Raw genomic sequence first — 18,343 nt, forward strand, 5'->3', positions numbered from 1 at the left:
TGGAATCAGATGTTCCAGCTAATCCGGTGAGACTTCACAGATGTGCCCCTCACTTGGAGGCATACAAATTCTGTACTGACCAAATCTGCTAATTTTTTGGAGTGTGAGAGCTGTACCTTGATCATAAAACACACTAAGCATGCACTTTATTAGGTACACCTTGTTGGTACCTGGCTGGACAGCCTTTTCCCTTCAGAGCAGCCTTAATTCTTTCTGACATGGATTTGGTTTAATATTTGACATGATAGCATCACAGTTGCTGGAGATGTGATGGCTGCACATCCATGACATGAATATGACATTCCAACACATCTAGAAGATGCTCTGTTGGATTGAGATCTGCTGACTGTGGAGGCCATTGGAGTACAGTGAACTAACCATCACTATTCAAGAAACTGACTGAAAGAGCTGGGGTTCTAATACTTCCAAGACACTGATGGAAGCAGTGTGTTTGCATGGAAGCATGGCAGAGGGAGAGTCATGGTTTGGGGCCTTGATGAGTCCTTGATGACTTACAAATACTGAGGAAAAATAAATTGAAAACTAAAAAAAAAAATGTAAAAAACAATTACCAGAGATAATCGGGATAATAGTTCAAGAGATTAAGCTTGTAATAGCTTCAAATAAACAAGTTAATCAAAAACACCAAAAAAACAAAAACTAAAAACTCCCTAAACAAACATTTTTTGAAATGAACAAGTGAGAATCCTGACTTTAGCATGCTGGGATCCTGTGGTATCACATAAAGAAAATGGTTCACTTACAATAGGGTCAGCAACTCACCAGCCGCAATTCAGGATTAGGGTTAAAGCCTAATCCTCTTAATACATACTATATGTATTAATTTATCCTCTGTCTGTCTGTCCCTCTCACTTCACTCCCGTCACCTGTCCATCTCATCCCAAACCATCTCGACTTGGTTTAGGTCAGGTGACTGTGGAGGCCAGACCATCTGTAGCAGCACTCCATTGACGCTCCTTCTTGGTCAAATAACCCTTACACAGACTGGAGATATGTTTGGGGTCAATGTCTTGTTAGAAAGATAAATGATGGTCCAACTAAATGCATACTGGATGGGATGGCTGTGGGAGCCATGCTGGTTTATTATCCCCATCAGTGTCACCAGCAAAGTACCCCCACAGCACCACAGCTGCTCCTCCATGCTTTGTGGTGGAAACCATGCCTATAGAGACCATCCGTTCACCTTTTCTGCATTGCACAAAGACAAGTGGTTGAAACCAAAGATCTCAAATTTGGACTCATCAGACCAAAGCGCAGATTTCCACTGGTCTAATGTCCATTCCTTGTGTTTCTTACTCCTAAACAAATCTCTTCTGCTTGCTGCTTTTCCTTAGCAGCTATTTGACCATAAAGTCTCGATTCTCCTCTGAACAGTTGATGTAGAGATGTGTCTGCTTATATATATTTATATTGTACAGTAGATCGTACAATAATACATACAGAGAAAAACCCAACAATCATATGACCGCCTATGAGCAAGCACTTTGGCGACAGTGGGAAGGAAAAACTCCCTTTTAACAGGAAGAAACAAAGGGTGGCTACTTTGAGGAATGTAAAATATAAAACAGAGTTTTTATTTTGAGTTATTGTTTTTTTCTTTGCTACATAATTCCATATATCTTGCTTTATATAATTGATGTCTTCAGTATGTATCTACAATGTAGAAAGCAGTAAAAATAAAGAAGAACCATTAAATGAGAAGGTGTGTCCAAATCTTTCACTAGTAGTGTACATAATAAATGTCTGCACAAGTCAATTCTTCTTCTCCGGTGAAAGTAAACTGCAGGAAACACAACTATGACATTTTTTTCATTGTTTATTTACTCACTGACAATTTGCTGAGCATAAATCGTGTTTTAATCCACATCCTATTTCACAAACAATCATATTCACAAGAGTAAAATGTAACCACAAGTCTCGTGAATTTTCTCTGTACTTTACAATCGCACATAAAGATTGTGGCTGTAGATTTTAACAAGCAAATGTTGTAATTTTCATGTAAATCAGGGAAGTTAAAGTCTCTCAATTTACGTGTCCACATTATTTTGAAACACAACTAGAAGCAAATAAAGTTAATATTTCTACAAATATCAGGATGAATCCTCAGTAATTAATGAATGGACCTTCACAGATTGAAATCTGACCCTCAGCCTGTTTTTACTGTTGTCTGAAACCACATTATGTTACAACTTAATTTTCACATGCACATTTACTACTATTTACATGAATGGGATTCAGACACACATGGGTAAAACTCAACTGTCTTAATTTGTACATATTAACATTCACAATTCTTGTGAATGTTAATATGTACAAAAAAGACAAACAAAAGCGGAACCTTGAAAGTCATTTATATTCTCTTCAAAGTCCTCTTGCTTTGACAAACTCTTCCTTTGATGGTGTGGCTGAGTCCTCTGATCCCTCCTCCCCTGTGAGTACATTTTTTACATTCCCCTCAGCATCTATGATTACAGCGGTCCTCTTTAGCTCCTCATACCGTGTCTGTCGCTCAGCGACGGCCACACAAGCAGCTAGCACTTCGTCAGACTCAAAATCATAGTCCTGATTGAGCTCAGGGGCATTAAGGATCTCTTTTTTAGTCTCCTCCTCTTGTCGAATCTTCTCCTTGGTTGCTGTTTGCTGCTTCTGTAACCTCCAAGCCCAGGTAAGGTCTTCCTGCCACAGGGTGCGCTCTGATGGGCACTGGTGGATGGCAATCTGGAATGACCTCACAGCCTAGAGGGACAGTAATGACATGCGCTTAGGGACATATACAAGATTTCAGACTACTGTCCTAAATGCTGCAGGTGATTGCAGCATCAGCGTTGTAATGAGCACGACCACAAGCTTCATTGTGGACAGATTGATCGTTCCATTAAAAGGAGCTCAATAACTTTTATATGACTGTGGGATGGGTTCGCACATTAGTTTGAATGTTAATAGTTATACTGAACAGAAAGATTCATGGTCTATAATTATCTATGTGACCACACATCACTCCTGAAATATGCTGCCTGGTTTCTTCTTCTTCTTGTTGCTCTCTTTAAGGGGTCGCCACAGCAGATAATCTACCTCCAATCAATCTCTAGCATCTTCTTCTGTCACACCAACCTTCTGCATGTCCTCCTTCACTAATTCCATGATTCTTCTCCGTGGTCTTCCTCTTTTCAACATCCTTTGTCCTGTATACCCAATATCTGCTGTCTGCACATGTCTGAACCATCTCACCCTTGGCTCTCTAACTTTGTCTCCAAACAGCTCTGTTTTAGCAGTCCCTCTGATATACCCATTTCTAATCTTGTCCATCCTGATCTGTACCAATCCTGATCTCTGTCAGTGCCAGTGTCCCCGCACAGTATACATCATAGCAAATGGGAAGGTTTACAATCATCTTGTAAACTTCTGTCACACTCGTCTCCACCCACACCACCTTGCCTCTACTCTTCTTCACCTCTCTTGTGCACTGTCGGTTGGCCCCAGGTACTTAGGTGCTTAACTGTCACATCTATCTCTCCTTGCATTCCTCTTCTCACCAGTGCATAACTCCACGTCTCCAGGCTCTCTACCACCTGCTGCCTACTCTCACATTATTGCCTGACAATGTCATAGTCCACGGAGACTCCTGTCTGACCTCCCATTTTCCCATAAAAGTAAAAATTAGAAAAAAGAAAATCTGTTACTTGTTCATTAAAACACAATTCTTTAAAGGATAAGATAAATGGTGTTTTCTGTAATCTGGAGATTGCTTTTCATGCTTGAATTGCTAGCCTGCATTAATCTCCTGATGGGAATCTATCAAAACTACTTGATGTTAACATTCCTCACCTGTAACATAAATAACATGTGCTGTCAAAGATGATGACAGGTTAATCATAATAAGATTTCTGAAAAAAGTGCAACCGTCTGTGCCTAAAACAACACATCAAGTATAATCTTGAATCAACTAGAGCCAAATCAACCTTTATAAATGAAAGTAATCCTTCAACTGCTACTGCAGGAAAAAAAATCATCACTCTTCTCTATAAAACTCATGGCCAAACAAACTTTATGCTAAAACGCAAATCATACATGGAGACTATGCATTTTTCTTGAATTGGATTGCAGGGGATAATAATTAAAGAAGGGAAGGACTAGAGCAGAGCCATGGAAAGGAAACATGGAAATCACTGTGTTCACATTTGCACAAACATGTGCTACTCAAACATGTTGGTGCATACAAAGCTTTGAAACTCGACTGAACAAGTCAAGCTAAAAATAGATGTGCCGTATTTTTCTTTTCCATCCCAAAAGCTTCATTACAGAGGGAGGTGTGTCTATATTTGGTTTAGTTTTAGCTGTAACTTTCAACACTTCCTATTGTTGTTGTTGGTACCATAGGACAGGTTTCCCGCTCTGGGGCGTGTAGGAGCAACATTAGCTGAAGGCGTTCTGAGTTCACCCCTGTTTGTTTGGCTTGAAAAGGGCCGAGCAGCAGAACTGCGAGTTTCGAACACCCACAGGTCCCGGCGTGTTCTGGGGCAATTTAAGCAATCGTCCAAGCCCCAGGCACCTGGGTGTGCTTTCATAGAGTTGCTTTGTCTCACTGAGTTCACAAAAAAAGTAATAGTAAACACGGTAAGTCATCCATCTTAACGGCGCTCCAAATTCGAGACAACTGACTTACATGTATCTACATAAACAGGCATAGTTTATTGCAAAATCAAATGCATAAATTGATCCTTCCAGTAAAGACCATTAGCGACTGCCTAAGAAAAAAAAAAAGCCATCAACTGTTATGCAACACTACTGATACAGCACAACTACAGCATAACTAAATGTGGATTAAGGGTCACCTAATCCAGCCCTAACTGTAAACTTTATCAAAAAGGAAAGTTTTAATCCTAATCTTAAAAGTAGAGAGGGTGTCTTGTCTGTCTCCTGAATCCAAACTGGGAGCTGGTTCCTCAGAAGCAGGGGCCTGAAAGCTGAAGGCTCGGACTATCCTTCTACTTTTAAATAGCCTAGAACGCCAGGGTAGAATGCCTAGAGTGGCAGCAGAGAAGTATCACAAGGTATCACAGTTGTGTGGTGGGATCTGACAAAAGCATGAGGCCTTTCCATGCGAATTTGCATGTTAGTCGTCTCTTTGCACCTGTTCTTTCCAGGTACTCTGGCTTCCTCTCACAGTCCAAAGATAAGGTTATTCGGTTGGGCGAAACTAACCTAATAAAACTGCAAATATTAGCCTGAATGATTGTCTGTCTTTCTGTGTTAGCCCTGTGATAGACTAGTGAACCGTTGAGGGTGTGCTCTGGCTCTCGTCCAATCAAAGCTGGGAGAGACTCCAGCCCCACCGTGACTCTGAATTGGATAAGCAGTTAAGGAGGTCAGTCTGCAGTAGTTGTGACTTAAAAATACCATTTATTATTTGCATTTTCTTGCAGCCCTGCCTTCACAGGACGTTTTTAATGCATTGCCAGATACACTCACTAGGTCCACCTCTCCCAAGTTGAGCTGAGCCCGACCCAAGGTCTGCCAGCCCTTCCACCACAATGGCCGGAACTTCACTGCCATCTCTGCTGCCTTCACAGCTGGAAAGACTTCCTGCAGAATGGTCAGCACCTGACAACAAAGAAGGTTAAAGATGATGCACGCATGCCATAAACAAAACAGCAACAAAATCAAAGAGAGAAAAAAAGATCATCGAGATCAGAAAGTACACAGGCTTTAAACTGTCTTTGCTTACATTTTGTAGTGTGACTATTTATTTATTTATTGTTGCTTTATATCTTTTCATATATCACACCATTTTATTTTCAGCTTGATACTGGTCAGTTACCATATTAAAAGTAAATAATTGATATCTCCGTCCCTGCAGACTGATTTGTGGTGACTCACTGAACCACTGGTCCTGCAGTACAGTGTAGAGCACCTTCACGGTCACAAGATTTCTCTCTAAATCACTGACATTTTCTGTGATCGCATTTAACAGTGTAAAACTGAAGTTGTTAACGTCTTTAACCTTGTATTATAAAGTCATCTATTATTCAGACGCTGGCCCTTTTTGATTTTGCTTTTGTCATGCCTGAAGTCAAGACCTGACAACTTTGTGCATGTATTTGCATAATAAACAAAAACTATTTTTGAAGAGGTTCTCTTTCGCTGGTAATGCCGTTAAAAATAGCATTATTGTCTTTTACGATTTTTTTATATATATGCAGAGCAAAGCGATGCTGACAAAAATAAAGCTAAACTGAGTATTGTTGTTAGGACATTTATGCTCTTGCTATTGCTGGACACAGGTTTACTTTTACTTCCTCCTTTTTCAATCACATTTCAACATGAGACTTAGACGTGAGAATAGCACCAGTGTACAGCAAGATGCACCAACACAACATGTTGAAGTCTAAAGACTGCTTTAATACCATAGCTTGATACCCACTGATACGCCAGGAATACCTACAATGTCTCTGTCAGAACACCGCAAACCAAAATGCCTTCAAAGCCATAACATTTTGAAGACATCTCATTATCAACAGGATCCACCATAGGTTGGAATCATTAATTTATAGCCAGTAAGACGGAGTAAAAGGTTTACAAACTGGACTGATTTCAGCCACACAGATATACAAGTGGCAGGACACAAGTGGCACAGATTAAATTAAACAGGAAGAAAGTGATGAGAGGAAGTAAAAGGCCAGCAGAGTCACTGTAACCAAACTCGTCATCTGGGCCAGTAATAGGCATTTGATGAGAACCAGCCCATTTTCAGTCTAACGACTGTGAACAACATCAGCAGTGCTAATGGATACTAATAGGTGAAGTGGGTGTACATGTGTGTCCAAACACACTGAAGCTCAATCCAAGTAGAAATGGTATAAGGCCAGTTTGAATTTATGCTATAGCTCATGTCATTCCTGGAATGAGGAAAAAAAAATCATGCTGCAGTGTTTTCCCAATACCCTAATAAATGCTTCTCTAACGATTTCCTTCTCAAATTTCTTATAATGGATGATATTATATTAGGCTTGGAGTACTCTGTGAGATGTGAATGACTATGGAAATAATGGAGGAAATAATGGAGTTTGTGAGACTACACCCACGACTTCTTTACTTTTCTTGTGTAACAAGAAAAGGAGAACTGAGGCGCAGCCAAAATACCTAAAGGAAGAGTAACTATAAAAACAAAGAGGAAAAGAAAGTTGAGAAAAGTTAAAAAAAAAAAAAGATTAAAGATTATTTACATGGTATTGAAAATAAGCAACAGATGTTAATATCAAAGTGGAAGCGGGAAAAATGGTCTATGTAGCCATGGCCACCGGCAGCTTTCATTAATTTATCATTGCTGATAAACACCATGATATCACAAAAAATATATTTTTTGAAATTTTATGCGACTAAACAAGAAAATTTTAACTATGGATTCCATGGACTGATTATAAAAGATTGATGTTTGTGGACTATTGCTTAAAGTCTCAAGATTAGCATTTGGTGAATTTTTTAAAAGGCAGAACTGGACCAGAAGGTGCAGTGTTAAGCTAGGTGTTAATAATAGAATTTAAATTCTACACTGGCAACACTGAAGGAGCTAGTTTAATGAGTCAGATTAAGGTAGGTAAGATAGGTAATGCCTGACATGCCCATTGTGATATGCAATTAACTGAATCAGTTGCTTGAAAAATATTGGCTATGGATTATATTATGAAAGCTAATGTTAACTGCGCATATTTACTTCTGCTGCTGAGCTGGGCATTAAACTGTAACGTTCTACAAGAACTGACCCACTTGTGGAGCTAGCCTCACGCAGTTACTGCAGTTTTTGGTAATTCTGCACTAGTTTTGTTTTCAGCTCTGACGTTGCAACCTGGTTTACTGGCATAACTGAATACAAAACTCCAAGTGTAAAACAGCATCTTTTAAAGTTTTGAGGTTTCGCATCTCACAAAAATTCTACAGTGTATCAGGAAACAGCAGAACAAAATGGGGTGGCTGTTTCAACCATGTGGTTAAAGACAATGTTAACCACATATGCTTTTTAAAGTACATTTTCTCACAAATGAAATATGATACTGCACTCATGTCAGATCCAAGCCATACATACTGGAACCGTGATCCCTTTCAAATGCAATTTCAATGGAAGTGAAAATAAATTATCATTAAAATGGCACTAAGATCACATTTCTTCAGGGCTGCTACTGATAAGAATGAATTTTAAAAATCTATTATTTGATCACTAAGCAAAACTTGAGTAAGCACTTGGTGGAAAAACCCTTGTTGGCAAGCACAGCAGTAAGACATTTCTTCTAGCTGGTCACCAGGTTTCACACATCTCAGGAAGGATTTTGGCCCACTGCTCTTTACAGAAACTCTCTAAATCCTTTAGGTTTCTTGGCTACAGTTTGGCAACTTAAAGCTTTGGCTCCCTTCACATACTTTCTATCAGACTGAGGTCTGGAGACTGGCTAGGCCACTCCATGGGCTAATGTGCTTCTTCTTTAGCCACTCCTTTGTTGCCTTGGTGGTTTGTTTTAGCTCATTGACATGCTGGAAGATGCATCTGCGACCCATCTTCAGTGTTCTGGCTGAGGGAAGAAGGTTTTCATCCAAGATCTGACTGTGCATTGGCCTCTCCCGTTACATAAAGTCGCCCTGTAGTTGCCCTTTGCAGAAAAACAGTCCCAAAACAAATTGTTTTTACCTCCGTGCTTGCCTGTAGGGATGTTGCTCTTTGGCTCATAATCAGCATTTTTCTTCCTCCAAACACAACGGGTCTGTTGGTCTGCTAGGACGTTACCAGTGGTACCAGTTGGTGACTGTGGTCCCAACTGTCTTCAGATCATTAACCAGCTCCTTTCATGCAGTTTTAGGGTGATCCAAAACTTTTCTCATGATTATCATCACCTCATGAGGCAAGATCTTGTTTACTTGCTATCATAAAATTTGAGATTGCTCACTTACAAAGATGTGAACAAACTTCAGTAGAGGATCAACTAATTATTTCCACCACTGTTTGTTGAGAAAATATGTCTGTTAGAGAATATAATTAATGATATACCTGGGACTTCATTTCATACAGTAGTGGGTTGTCTGGAGTCAACTGAATGGCCTCATCCCACTTCTTGATGGCCTCCCAGTGCCTGAAGAAAACACACACTGTGGTTCAAATCCAACTGAGAAAAGTGGGATTCAGGTATCTATAATCAGAGTCGTAAAGGTAAAGCACATTCACTTCTTAATAGTCATGCATTTATGAACCATGAATGCTTGCTGTGTTCACTGTGAATTTACACAAAGCCAATCTAAACATTGCCAACCTACACAAAACCAAACATCCAGACGTGGCTCACAGCACCAAGTTAAACACAGGTTCATGATGAACTTTGCTGAGGTTAAATTCTGCAGGTAATGCAGCACTGAAGCGCAATCAACTCAAACAGTAAATAATATAATGCAGTGAAATGAGACACCCAGTTTCACCATCTCCACCCAGAGATTTGATATGTTACGCAAACTAACATGGGTCCACATGCTTGTGGACATCATAAAAGCACTTTCCCCTAATTATTTCTATTGTTGCGTGCTGTAGAAATGCCACCTAATTTGAAAGCTGCCTCTGCCCTACTTTTCTATTCTTTCAGGCAACTCCCTAAAAGATTAGAAAACCAGACTATTACTAACATGGCTGTATCATGTTTCATTTGTTTACTACAACCATAACCACATGGTTGGTTTTGTGCTTTTTTTGTCTTGCCAGTTAAAAAACAAAGAAACCTAAAATACATTTATCATCTTTATAATAGGAAAAAGTGGGGAAAAAAGAACAAAGAATTTCTTAAAACTATAAAGCTGCATGTGTACGCCACAACATCTGCCCACTTCCGGCAGCAGAGAGTGCACACAGGCTGCAGCAGGTTACATAAACAGAAAAAGGTTGGCTGAAGTGAAGAGACAAACGGTAAACCAAAACCTCCCTTGGTGGTTTCTTAGCATGAGCTAATTACGTTGTCTACTAGTTCCTTCCCAGACATTAAAGCAGAACGATAGCAGAATTTGCACGAAGTCACATTAAGCTTCTCTAGAACCTCACTCCAAGCAGCTGTCACCACTATAGTTAACTGCTTTGCATAGATTTGTATACCAGGATTCACAAGTCTTCAGGTATTTCACCACATACGCATACACTCCAGGCGATTCTAGGAACTCTCTTCCTCTGGTCAATATTGACACAACACTGTTTTCCTGATCAAGATAAAGACAAGAGGTGACGTCCCGGGTATGTCAAATCGACACCTTTTATAGCTTTATGGAGATGGATATCCTGAGAAAATCAAAAGCAATTCAAATCACACAATGAGACAACTAGTGGTCATCACCTACAAAGTTCAGACTGCAGTCAGAAAACATGCCACTGCCATTCAAAAGGCAGAGAGAACAGTGAGGAAACGGAACTAAAGGAGTGTGGAAATCTTTCCATTACATGAAGTAAAGAATAAGGCAAAATCATATGAGGAAATTAAGCAATGAGCTATAAACCATGTGAGGCCTGCAAGCTAAAAATGGCTCTTCTAGTGGCATCATAACTGTTTATCAGTCAAAGATGGGTTAGAGAGACGGGACAGTGACTAGTATCAATTTTAAGAAAGTCCATTATTTGGGCAGCTATTTTGAAACGTAATATAAATTAATATAAAAACTGCATGCACAGAATCATTTTTCAAATCTATCTTTAAAAAACACACTTAAACAGTTTGCCAACTCTTTTCCAGTGGAAGTTATATTCCTCTGATTTTACTGTTGCAAAACTCTTTCACGGATTAAAACAAACGGCTAATGGCAGCTAAGCTGTCATCCCTGTTGGACAACGTCTCCCACCCCATGCAGCAGACTGTGACAGCACTGAGCAGCTCCTTCAGTGGGAGACTGCGGCACCCACGGTGTGGGACGGAGAGATTTCGCAGGTCTTTCCTCCCCACTGCTGTCAGACTCCACAACAAAGACTTTAACTGAACAAACACACACATCCACACATGTGCAATAACACTAAGTGCAATAATCTTTTCTGGCATCGTTGTATTTTTACTCAGTTGTATATAGCATTCGTATTCTATTTTTATCTTATTGTACATTTTTATTCTATTTTATTCTACTGTATATAGTATATTATTTTATTCTATTCTGTACAGCTGTGTACTGTATTTATTCTTATTGTATTCTAATTTTTGCGTCATAACTTTTGCACTGTCCACTTCCTGCTGTGACAAAACAAATTTCCCACGTGTGGGACTAATAAAGGTTATCTTATCTTATCTTATCTTAAACGTTTCCTTTAGTGGTTTATGTCTCTCTTATAATGCCTCTGCTCATAGCCTAATACCGTTTGAATGATTTAAGTGCTTACTTGTTATTAGTTTAAAGAAAGAGTGGAAAATTATGAAATACAGTAGAGGATGGATCATCATTTAACACGCTACTGTCCAAAAAAGGAGAAAATCCCAGCATGCTCCTATCATAAGAAACCCTCATATCCTTACTAGAGATGGACCGATCCGATATTACCTATCGGTATTGGTCCGATACTGACCCAAATTACTGGATCGGATATCGGCGAGAAAAAAAAAAGTAATCCGACCCATTAAATATCAAAAAAGCACCTCACAAAACTTGCTACATGGCGTAACTCGGCTCATAACCGTAGCACGTCGCAGCAGTATGCATCACGTGATAAAGCGGCTGTGTGTATTTGTAGCGTAGCTACCAAACCAGCATTCCATCTCCGAGGAAGTTATCCCAGAGAGAAGTAAAGCAAATGTGTAAGTTCATCTCTGAATGTTTGTAAAGCATTCCCACGTTAAGCTTAACAACCGATATATGGTGCGACTGCCTCTTCTCTCTCTCTCTCCTGCTGCTACTTCAATCCTGAAACTGCTTAACGATCAGCTGATCGGCTTTTCTGTCGTGAGTCCGTCTCTCTTCTTTGTTTTTGGCCCACTTCTCACCAGAAAGAGGAAACCAGCGGCTGAACAACAGCAGCACGTTTAACCTTGATAAGCTGTTGTTAGAATTTATTTAATATTACTTTCTACACCAGGATCATTTTCTGCGTAGCTGATGGCTGGTAACTGTGCAGGGGCGGATCGAGCAAAGTTTAGCCAGGGGGGCCGATGGGGCATGAACAGGGAAAAGGGGGCACAAAGACATACTTTTCTTTCTTATTCTCATTTAAAATGTCGAGCTTTTAATTATTTAATATTTATCTGAATCTTACACCCAAAGTTTTAATCTGATGTAAAATATATAGAAGTCCATTACTGTATATAGTAACTGTTAAGTCTAATATACCCTAGTAAGCTATACTACTTTTTCCTTTGGGAAGGTACCATCTGTGAATTCTGCAATTCTGTTGAAGAAAGATGTTGAATCTATTTAATTATTCTTGAAAAATAATTTATTTCTGTGCATTTTCCCCCCTGCATCAAATTAAATTTGATTACATCGATTAAGCATCATGAGGTGGAGGGTGGGGGGCAGAATAAAATACCAGAATAGGGAGGATGGTGCAGGTTTAAGTTTATTAGATTAATCAGTGTTGCTGAACTATGACATATTTTGGACGCAGTGTATTTTTTACATACAGGTATAACAGAATAGCTTTAGTGTTGTTAATTATTTAAACTTGAGTATAAACTTATACAAAATGCAGCAAGATATTAAAAAAAAACCAGTTTTATTGATTAAAAAAACACTATATCGGATTCATATCGGTATCGGCAGATATCCAAATTTATGTTTCCGTATCGGACATGAAAAAGTGGTATCGTGCCATCTCTAATCCTTACTACACAATAACATGTTGACCATTTCAAAGAGATTTCAAATATCATATTTGGCATTCTCTGCTTTTGAGAAAACACAACTTGCTGGACAAAATTTAAAAATAAAAAAATAATAGACATACCTAAGATGAGCTATTACCTTATATTTTACCTTATAAACGCCTTTAAACGTCACGTTTTGTTTGTTATGCAACCTCCTTGAAATGATGATTGTTTCACTGTGAGGCAGACATTTCGTTTTTTTTAAACACATATGCAGTTTGTGAATAAATGTGTCAGTGAGCCCAGTCATACATATACAACAACGACGAGGCAGCTAATCTCCTAAAGATGGCAACAACAGCCCAAATTACAGAAAACTCTTTGGTAAGCATGACATTTAGTGTGTTAGTGGGAAGTTTATATTACTCTTAAATTAACTAATGTTTCAGTAACACTAGGGAAATCCATGGTGTTTCCCAAAATTAATCTGAGCGTGTGCAAAGAACTTGCAGCTGAGTTGGATTTGAAATGGTTGTTTCAAAAGCATTAATCAGGTCTGCGATCACTGGCAGTTACTTGCTGCATCAACATGATGATAAAAAAGCAATAAGATGGAAGCTGCGGTCAGTTTGTGACAGAATGAGATCAAGTTGGCAATAATATGCAACCGATTTGTGATAAAGCAGCAATTAACTGACATAAACCAGGAAAAACTGCAAATCTGTTACCATCAATTTTTACAATTCACATTAAAAACAAATTCATATTAACTATTTATGGAGTTAACAAATATTTAGAAATTGCTCCAAAATAGAAATGTAGTTGCTGCAGAATGGCAACCTTGCTTTTATATAAGAATAGAGCCAAAATGCAACCAGTTGGATCGACTCCCCTACTGCAAAGAGTTGTACTCCAGATAAGGTGCTGCCCTCATCGGCGCACACGGACTCTAATTAATTCCAACATGATGGCAATCTGACTGCATTTATACAGCAGATGGTAATTATTTGTCTGCCACTTTATTTGTTACTCTGTGTGTGACTGAGCCATCGCTGAAGTATGGCAACACATTATGCACCATAGTATCACAATAGAGCAATTTTGATATTTACACTGCAAAGCTGTTAATTTTATATCAGTTCAGTTAATAAGCTCTGATGTAGTGACGGTAATGATGATGGTAAAGAAGTGTTTTAAGGCAGCTATGGGAGGGAATCCACTTAAAGCATCTTAATCATATATGGATATTTAGCAACAGGAAATAAAATTAGATAAATATCAAAACAAAATACATTTGTGGCAAATATAAATATTAACTGTGGATGGTAAAACCTTTAGGTAGCAAATAGATGTTAACATAAAGACATAATTGTAGAAAAACAGGCAAAACATAACCCCCCTACTATTCTGCTCACAGAACAAGTGGGTACTATAGGAGCTGTTCAATTACATCACAAACATCTAAACCTTTGTAATATCAGGCTGACATCACAGATCAATGTTATTAGAGGGAAAAGAAAAAAAAGACATGGCTGACATCCTCGACCAGACACCATTTCAAACCACTGAACTGCAATTATGGAGCAGTAAGACATAATTTCCTCAGTAAAATCCACTTTCTTCTCACAAATATAATTACAGGCAGTCACTGTGGACAACAGCATTACGTCTTCTGGACTAGGAAGCTTTCACAATGTGATTGTTATTTGGTTAAAGAGGTTAAATTATCACAAAACAAACATAAAAACAGCTTCTGAAAGAGGCTTATTTTTTTGTAATATCTGTATCTATTTAAAAAGAAAAAAATTTGAGTTGAAATGGTGAGTATCCATTTAAAATAAAATAAAAAGCTCTCTTAAACTGACCACATTGCTTGTTATTAGTCAGTCTAACGTTAGTTCTAAAGTTTACTTCGGGAACTCTGACAGTAGAGCTTTGAGTAGATTTAAACCTTTAAATCCCTGCTCTGTTTGAAAAGCTTAAATAATGCGGCTGTGTTTTTATTTTCCCCTCCAATATTAAATAGAGATAATCTGACCAGATGATCTGAGAAGAACAAATGCTCTTTGACTTCTGAAACATGTGCTAGACCTTTCACAGAAAAGCCATTAAATTAAATACAAGGAAAACCTCAACCTTAGATGCCTTTCTAAGTTACACGTCTCCTTGGATTTAATATGTTTTTAATGTAAATCTTTACTAGAAAGCCAACAGAAATATCTAAACTGTGATCGATATGTCTTTATTGTCTGTACAATGCTGCCCTCCTCTGGAGAGGATCTGAAGTAACTTGACTCTTACTAACAGCAAAGCTGAGGAGGGAAAAATGTTGAAACTGACAGTTCTCCCAGAACTTTTCACAAGGGAATCTAGCAGCACACTGACAGGATGCCATTATTACCACAGAATACAAATATGTTTCATGCTGTAATCCTACTTGGCACACAGTGTGGAAAATTACTTTGAAAGAACGCGGCTTATGTATACAGCCTTTTTTTCACCACTGGCTGTTTTTGCCAAGGCAACAGCTGCACAAATATTGGATTTCTATTGTCTGATTTCATTAACAACTACAGCTTTATTGAATTGCAGTGCTGTGCAAAAGACTTGAGCCACCCCTCATTTCTTTATTATTTGCTTCCAAATCAGGCTTTCTTGTAATTTTTTAAAGTGGTCTTGAAAAATAGTTGTCCCGTCTTTCTGATGGTCTTTCAAAGTTTTTCTCTCGACATTGGCAGCTTTTTCACTAATTTTCAGTCCAGTCCTTGTACCTGATTATTTTCAGAGGAATGATTTTTTTGTTTCTCAAACCTTTTAACACTGAAGTACAAATCATTCACACACTCAAAAGGCACCTAACTAAAGGGATTAACCAGTGTGTTTTGTCTACATATAACAGACAACTTAGCCAAGAACCAATTTTAAATTGTATCTTTAGAAACTTTGTTACTGGCAGCTTGTAACAAAAAACACAATTTGTTTCCGTTTCTTTGTCTGAATCTATGAATCTAAGTGCCAAAAATAACACAGACTGACACGTATAAAATAATATTTTTGTTCCAACAAGGTTGATTTCTAAAGAGCTATTAACCTTCTATATGTGTGCAGTGCGTCCTTAAAAGAATTTGAGGAAAGTGGACAAGTGGAGGACAAATAAGAAGAGACAGGCCTTAAAAATATATATATAGCAGATGAATAGTATCTGGAAGTAATTTCCTTAAGAAACTGGAAAAAATTCCACCAGAAACCAGACACAGAACATCTGGCCCTTCGGTTTATCAATCTACTGTTCACTGAAGTCTCATCAAAAATGGTCTCAGTAGAAGGCTGTCTTTCAAGTAGCCATTATTAAGGAAGGAAAATGAAGACAACACACTGAGGTATCCCAGATTACACAAGAAGTGGACTGGTAGTCAGTGACAATGGGCACTATCAGTTAGGGACTGGCCTCACCATAGCCCAGAAATGACAAACTAAATTTACATTGAGGGCCACATACAGACCACTTTGATCTTCAGTGGGCCGGACAAGTGAAACGCCACTTTCTGTCAGTGTAAAGATGGTTAACTACACATTTAATGCCTGAGATATCTTAATATATAAAAGAAATGCAATTTCAGGAGCACAATTCAGAATTGTAGAATTGCAGAAAAGGTTCCGATAGCTCACTGCCCATACTGTTCCATATTTATAAAACCTAAACGGTATAAAAATACAGTTAAGTCCAAAAATGAAAATACACATTTTCCAAAGCAATCAAGGGAGCTGGATTGGAGTTTTTGCTGGGTTGTGTTGAAAAATAAAGGCGATCATACCATATATTTACACTAACGATACAAACTGTTTCTGTCCTATATAATGCATTTCCATTTATGTTAGCACGTTTCAATAAATCGCCACAACCATTTCTAAGGCTAGGTTCACACTGCAGGTCTTAATGCTCAATTCCGATTTTTTGATCAAATCCGATTTTTTTGGCTACTTGTTCACACTACAAATAAAATGCGACAGCAAACGCTCTCTAGTGTGAACCAGTCATTGGTGTGAACGCTCAGAGCAGCCTGCATGCGCAAAAGAAGATGTCACACACAACGCTTCTCTGGCGCTGATAATTGGCGTCTGTCTTGTGTCAGTGACGTAAAAGACTGATTTAATGCGACATGACCATTCAAACAGCAGTCGCTTTCTAAAACATCCTTTATGTATCGGATTCAGTAGCACATACGAAAGTGACCCAGATCGAATTTGTGCCGTTCACACTGTCATACCATGATCGGATATGGGTCGCATAGGGTAAAAAAAAATCGGATTTGATGCGCTTTCGCCTGCAGTTTGAACGTAGCCTAATTTTCCAAGCTAAGGGTAAGGAAATAATAAATGACAAAAATAAGAGGTGGATCAAAACATTTGCACAGTACTGTGTGTTAGGGTGACCATATTTTGATTCGCAAAAAAGAGGACACTTGGCCCAGTTTCTGTGTGCCTGTCAGAATGTGTTTGCGCCAAGCACTCTCACCTGCCATGCTCAGCCAACAGGGCACCCTCCTCCTCCAGTCTCTTGCTCTTGGCAGCACAGTCCTCCAGCAGGATCTCCCGCCGTCGTTTGATAGCGTGCAGCCAATCCACCTCGGGGTCCTGACTTGGCCCATCATCCACAGCTTTCTCCGCTTCTGCCTCAAACTGCTGCACCGCTGACTTGGACACCTTCTCCCCAACTTTCCTCTTCCAGCCAAATGACGCCATCCTATATGAAAAAAAAAAAACGGGATACGACGCGTGGTGGCGGTGGTCACTTATCATATATATACTCGATTTCAGCTTTAATCACGACAGAGTAGTACAAAAATGTACATTATTATGAGCGCAAGTCTGGCCTGCTTTTGCCATCTAGATTCGTATACATGGCCGCTGAATGAGTTTCCAAAATACCGTAGCAGAAAGATTTATATTTTATTTTGGATATTTAACGTTTATTATGGCAATAACATCCCCAAAACTCGCTAGAAAAACAAATTAAACTTCGTCATACTGACGCCAGCTAACGTTAATTCGGGCAACTCAGCTAAAACTTGCAATTAAAACTTGACATGCCAGTAGGCTTGCCTACATAAAATTAACTTCTTTTAATTTTGAAGGTATGTTTTTATACTTCGTTATTTTAGAACAAAGTGGGGACATACGCACATTCATCCACGGCTTTCCACGAGCAACAGTGGATAAGCTGCAGTTAGCTAATCGTTAGCCACATTTGTTGACCTTCACGTTGCGTTCAGGTCTTATCGGTTTAAAGCCAACATCCCATCGTAAATACTGGAAAATTTGAAGAGCGGGGGGGGAATCAGCCCGTTTTTGCACAATTCATGCAGTTTCTTTTGGTAAGTATATATCTCCAATTGAAACTACAGACGTGAGGGAACAAAAGTGTAACTTTGCGTTAACACTGGTAAACTTTTCGGAATGAAATGTGTACGCCCCTTTTTTTTTTTTTAACTTTGCCTTGAACCGGTCCAACCCCCCTCCCATTCTGT

General features: G+C 38.9%; 1 protein-coding gene across 1 annotated transcript; it reads right to left on the reverse strand.

Annotated features, from left to right (window-relative positions):
- Positions 1-1,821: 1,821 nt before the first annotated feature.
- On the reverse strand, positions 1,822-18,239 carry ttc33 (tetratricopeptide repeat domain 33). Its single transcript, XM_085280050.1, has 5 exons — positions 18,000-18,239; positions 17,332-17,559; positions 9,056-9,137; positions 5,491-5,622; positions 1,822-2,757 (listed from the first exon to the last, which is right to left on the reverse strand). Coding segments are annotated over exons 1-5 (819 nt in total). The 5' UTR covers positions 18,002-18,239; the 3' UTR covers positions 1,822-2,382.
- Between the last annotated feature and the right edge of the window lie 104 nt (positions 18,240-18,343).

This window comes from Mchenga conophoros, linkage group LG7 (genome assembly GCF_057382185.1).
Source record: "Mchenga conophoros isolate Kocher_MC1m ecotype Shallow Benthic linkage group LG7, M_conophoros_male_GT1.1, whole genome shotgun sequence".
In the NCBI taxonomy this organism is placed as follows: domain Eukaryota; kingdom Metazoa; phylum Chordata; class Actinopteri; order Cichliformes; family Cichlidae; genus Mchenga; species Mchenga conophoros.